This window comes from Trematomus bernacchii, unplaced genomic scaffold, assembly GCF_902827165.1.
Source record: "Trematomus bernacchii unplaced genomic scaffold, fTreBer1.1, whole genome shotgun sequence".
NCBI classification, from domain to species: Eukaryota; Metazoa; Chordata; class Actinopteri; order Perciformes; family Nototheniidae; genus Trematomus; species Trematomus bernacchii.
The window spans coordinates 13,706,053-13,710,908 of NW_022987828.1; the positions used below are offsets into that span (position 1 = coordinate 13,706,053).

The following is a 4,856-nucleotide window of genomic DNA, read 5'->3' on the forward strand; positions in this document are numbered from 1 at the left end:
TTTAAGTGCTGCATGACGTTGACGTTTGCCAGAATGTGTGTAGTATACAGAAGCAGTCATATAGGGCTTTTCTACCTACATCACATTATAAACCGGGGCAGTAAATTAGGAAAGTATGACGTCTGGCAAATAAAATCTAAAACATTTTAATTACAGCATTCATTTGCGTTTTGTAAAAGACCTAAACAGTTTACACCAATATGATGAATAGTCTTAAAAACCCGAGTCAACTTCCGGAAATAAACTCTTTTTAGTTGAGTTCAGCCCGCTTAGTGCATAACTTATCCGGGACCGCATAAGCCATGATGAGCATTAATTCTTCCACAATCCAATAATGACCCAATATGAACATGTGTTTAGCCACTTATCAATGTCCTTATCCGTAATCGGATGGAGAGACAGACATCATGCGAAAAGGTATAGCAAATTGAATACTGTATTTGATTTAGAATTGTATGGTACATTAACATAATAACCACGCAAGAAAGAAACATTGAATAGGCTAATGTAAATAAGCGCTTTGAGCGACCCTGGGGCGGCAGAGAGGAGAGGAGGGGGCAGCCTGAATAAATGAAGTAATAACAAGCAATTCCACTTTTCATATTATTTTTTCTTTGCAGAAATATGACTGGTAACATATGTCATCATCAACCCCCCCAAAACAACAAAAACAACAAAAACGCCTAGAGCACTTCAGTTGTAAGTTTTGACAAATATTTTATGTAGGAACACCAAGTCAAGAAAAGTGAGGAAGGGATAGAAAAGAGGATGAGACGGGGAGAGCAATAATTATGTACAAGCATATTTCTACACGTATATTACAGACCGGGAGAATGATCGCATTATTTGAGATATACATAATTCAATATAAAATTTTGAAAATAAAAATAAAAATCTGATACAGTCACACACAATTCCGTTTGACATTTTTTTGACCATGTACCCCACACAGGCAGTGACAGAAGTGTATTTAAAAAAAAGGTGCTTACGACTTAAAATGATTGTCTGATGAACACAAAGTAAAAACAGGATTGCATCTTGTCTGCATGGCCGTCATCATCATCACCATCATCATCAGCACTTGGACTAAAAACGGAGATGAGGAGAAAAATAAAAAAGCGACGAGGACAGCAAGACGATCTGTTTTTATTCCCTCTGATCGATGTTCCTGATGGAGAATCTTGCATTCAGGTTATTCTTCCCTGATTACAAAATAAAAAATAAAAAGACATCATGCAGTCTAGTAGTAGTGGTGGTGGTAGTGTGGGGGTATGACGAGGAGGGGGAGGCGTGGGTCCTTTGAAAGCGCTTTTTAATAAAAAAAAAAAAAAACCGACGTGCTTTTATCTCTTTTTATTTTAATATTTATATGAATCGGTCCTTTTTTCATCCGCGATATTTCATAAGTCTTTTTTTCTTCCTCTCAGGTCCATTTTCCCTGTAAATATTTCTCTTTTTGTTTGTTTTTGTGTGTTTTTTTTCTGCGTATCATACATCGCACTCCGAGTCGCTGGATGTGACGGACAGAATGGACGTCCCAGTATCAACTCTCTCTGCCATACTAGAAACGCTGGTGGTCGGACTGGCCGCGGTTGAGGGCGACTCTGCCGAGCTTCGAGGGGTGAGGCCGGCCTCTGACAGGGACCTCATACCGCTCGGTCCTATTGCTTGGTGTTGGAGCCTGGAGAAGAAAAGAGGCAAGGAGGAGGAGGGAAAAAAGAAGGGGAAAAAATGAGAGAAATGGCAATTAGACCTGAGAATGTCCCCCTTACCCTCCTCCTCCTCCTGCAAAATAGGGGTTCAAACTCGCCTTTCTTTCCCCCTGCCGGCCCCAGCCATGCATGCATGCTTTTATCAAATAGCCAGCTTTCAGGGGACAAAACACAGCACTATTTAGACTACCAAATGTTGGAAGAATTGTAATGGGTTTTTTCTTTTTCTTTTTACAGGAGTGTGCATGTTCAACGCGCGAGTCAGCAATCTGGGATTTAAAGTAGGCTACGTGTCATATCACTGCAGAGAAAAATAAGCTTTAAATCCAACTTCAGCAAAAACAGTTTTAACGCATGCTTCACAACAACAGTCTAGTTGTTTTGCCTGCTTCTTCACCATTCGCTCTACATTTCTTATGTTTCCTCAATGCTGCACATTTTTATTTATATTAGAAAGCCACACAACTCTGCCGTTTTATAACCAAAGTATTATTATCTGTTGGAATAAAATATAGGCCTTGGTGTCAAAATGTCATGAGGCTTTGACACAGATGTATTTCAGTCTAATGGAAGAGTATGAATGAGTGACGTGGAGATCCAGGTTACTCCAATCATCCTAAATGTTTATCTCCAATCCACTCATGATAATAACTCCATCACGGCGGGATAATATCAGGCTGGAAATATATCTATTCATTTAGCAAAAAGATTAGAATAGTGTTCATATGGCTTAGTAGTACTCTCCGAGGTATTTTCTAATCAATTATAGCATTTCAATGGAATGATACCACACTTAATGTTATGAATACAGCCTATGTCTTCAAATGCTTTTCAATACGCATGCTCATTTTAGTCAAGTAATATCCATAATATCTCTATTATCCTTTGAGATAATCCTCTTCAACAATGCTAAGTAACATGTGATGTTAAAATAATAAACGCACCATAGTTCATGATAAATGCAGCCACTATACGCTGTGTTGCTTAAATATATTATTTAAAAGCTATAGCAGCAAACTGAACAATATTTAAAAATATTTGCAAAACATGACAATTCTAAATAAATGTAAAGGTACAGAAAAAAACTATTTTACGTTTGGCTAAACTAATGTTAAGACTAATCCAGTCATGTTGATTTTATAAATTGTACTTTTTCTAATTCAAAATAATTAAAATGATTGTTTACACTAGTATCATTTAAATAGTGGATATACATAAGGGAACTCGAGTAATGGTTATTTAAATATAATTTCAGCACTTTTTGGCATTTATTACGACACTTTCCCTCCTACGGTAAACATAAACAAGCTGTTTAGGCAAAAATCGCCTCTTCAGTTTAACACCAATTTAGTTTGTGATTATGTTATTGTTATTATTATTGTATTATTCCGATGTATTTAAAAACTAAAACATATTTGTACAATATTAGTGCTTTGGTCGTTCTGAAAAATCATTTTCTTACCAAAATACCACAAGTTAAATTTTACATCTGCCGAAAATGTTTTTCGAAGCTATTCTAAATGAAAAAAAAAACTAATTGGTATTTTTAAAAAAGACAGCTTTGGATAAAAACAACAGCATTTATTGTGTTTTCGATGTTCATCCTGATTTCACTTCATAACAAAAATGTCGCCGCAGCCTGCTCCCTCCCCCTGCAGACAGTCTCGTCATTTTGTTAGACTGTCTCTGTCCGCAAATATAACTAAATCTTTCATAAAATCTCACATGTTTCTATTGAATGTATAACCTTTAAAACAACTTTAGAACATCGCTGTGTTGGACAGTTAGGATAAAAAGAACCAACCTGTTTTTGGCTGCCGCGGCTCTGTCTCGTTGCCTCCGGTTTTTAAACCAGTTTCCGACCTGTGTAGGAGTGAGTCCAGTGGCTTGAGCCAGTTCCCTTTTCTTGCTGGGGTTGGGATATGGGTCCTGAAGGTACCACTCCCTCAGCAGGCTCCGTGTCCGCTCTTTGAAACAGTGGGTCTTCTGCTCGCCGTCCCAGATGGTCCGAGGCAGCGGAAACTTCTTCCGCACCCGGTACTTATCGACCGGTCCGAGGGGGCGACCGCGGAGCTTCTCGGCCTCCTGATAGTGTGCTTCCAGCCACATGGCCTGCAGTTTGCCGTGCGAGTCCTTGGTGAACTTGTGGTTCTCCAGGATGTGGTAGAGGTCTCTGAAATTCCCCGTGTGGAACGCCACTACGGACCGGGCGCGCAGGATGGACTCGTGCTTGTTGATCGCCTCGCATGCTCCCGGAGCCACCGGCAGGGACCAGAGGAAGCGGCCCAGCCGCTCGATGTCCCCGGTCTCCTCCAGCGTCTCACAGACGCTCGCCACCTGCTCCGGGGAGAAGTTGAGGGTTGGTAGCTGAAACATGGACAAGTCTTCTGGAGACCTGGTGGTGGGAGCGCTGTTCGCCAGTAGCACAGGGCGATCAGCGAAGTTTGGCAGGAAGAAATGGGAGGGATAAAGCTCTAAAGGGGATCTGAAAACCATGGAAATGACCTGAGAGAGAAAGAAAATTATCGAGAAAAAGGAAAACCGCAAAAATACGGCCAGTAAAAAAGATTGAATGATTCAATGGCTATCGCCTAATGACACCAGCCTCATAATATCTCCCCCCTAAATCCGCCGTTGAGTGTAGCATTGAAACATTTTGTTTCCCTTTTCTATTGGTCTTCTTGGTGTCGTTGTAGCGTTGTCATGGCAGCCCTGCCAATCACTGTCAAGCGTGCCAATCATTAGCCAGTACGTAGCGCGAGGCTTTCACCACTTGTGCAGCACGCACGGGGGGTTATCAGAGTCTCGGATCTCCACAGCAACCCTCCCACCGCACCGCGCGCATCAGGCACAAGCCAATGCTCGCCTATCTGCTGAATGGAATGAGCAATTAGAGGGTGGAATATTATTGCGATCTTAACGAGGCTCGTTAAAGCTAAAGAAGATATGTAGACTGGAGATGCTTAGCAGAGACGGGAGGGGAGGGAGTGAGGCAGAGGGAGCTTTAAAAGGGTGACAAATGGACAACCAATGACTGCAACTCCGGAATACACATTTTGAATTGAAGCGAGTCAATTTGCACATTATTTCCGTACAGTTTTTCCTGTAGAAGCTACTTTTTAAAAATCTTTTTTATCAGTCCAT

The 4,856-nt window shown here is 40.9% G+C and overlaps 1 protein-coding gene across 1 annotated transcript; it reads right to left on the reverse strand.

The window, feature by feature from the left end:
• Nucleotides 1–589: 589 nt before the first annotated feature.
• On the reverse strand, nucleotides 590–4,338 carry six3a (SIX homeobox 3a). Its single transcript, XM_034152573.1, has 2 exons — nucleotides 3,517–4,338; nucleotides 590–1,681 (listed from the first exon to the last, which is right to left on the reverse strand). The coding sequence occupies exons 1-2, from the start codon at nucleotides 4,206–4,208 to the stop codon at nucleotides 1,489–1,491; spliced, it is 885 nt and encodes a 294-aa protein (XP_034008464.1). The 5' UTR covers nucleotides 4,209–4,338; the 3' UTR covers nucleotides 590–1,488.
• Nucleotides 4,339–4,856: the final 518 nt, after the last annotated feature.

Bases quoted from the DNA above. Each gene is read 5' to 3' on its own strand.
- six3a (XM_034152573.1), bottom strand. From the start codon at position 4,208: ATGGTTTTCAGATCCCCTTTAGAGCTTTATCCCTCCCATTTCTTCCTG. The intron at 1,682-3,516 runs GTTGGTTCTTTT...TTTCTTCTCCAG, and splicing joins GCCGCGGCAGCCAAAAACAG to GCTCCAACACCAAGCAATAG.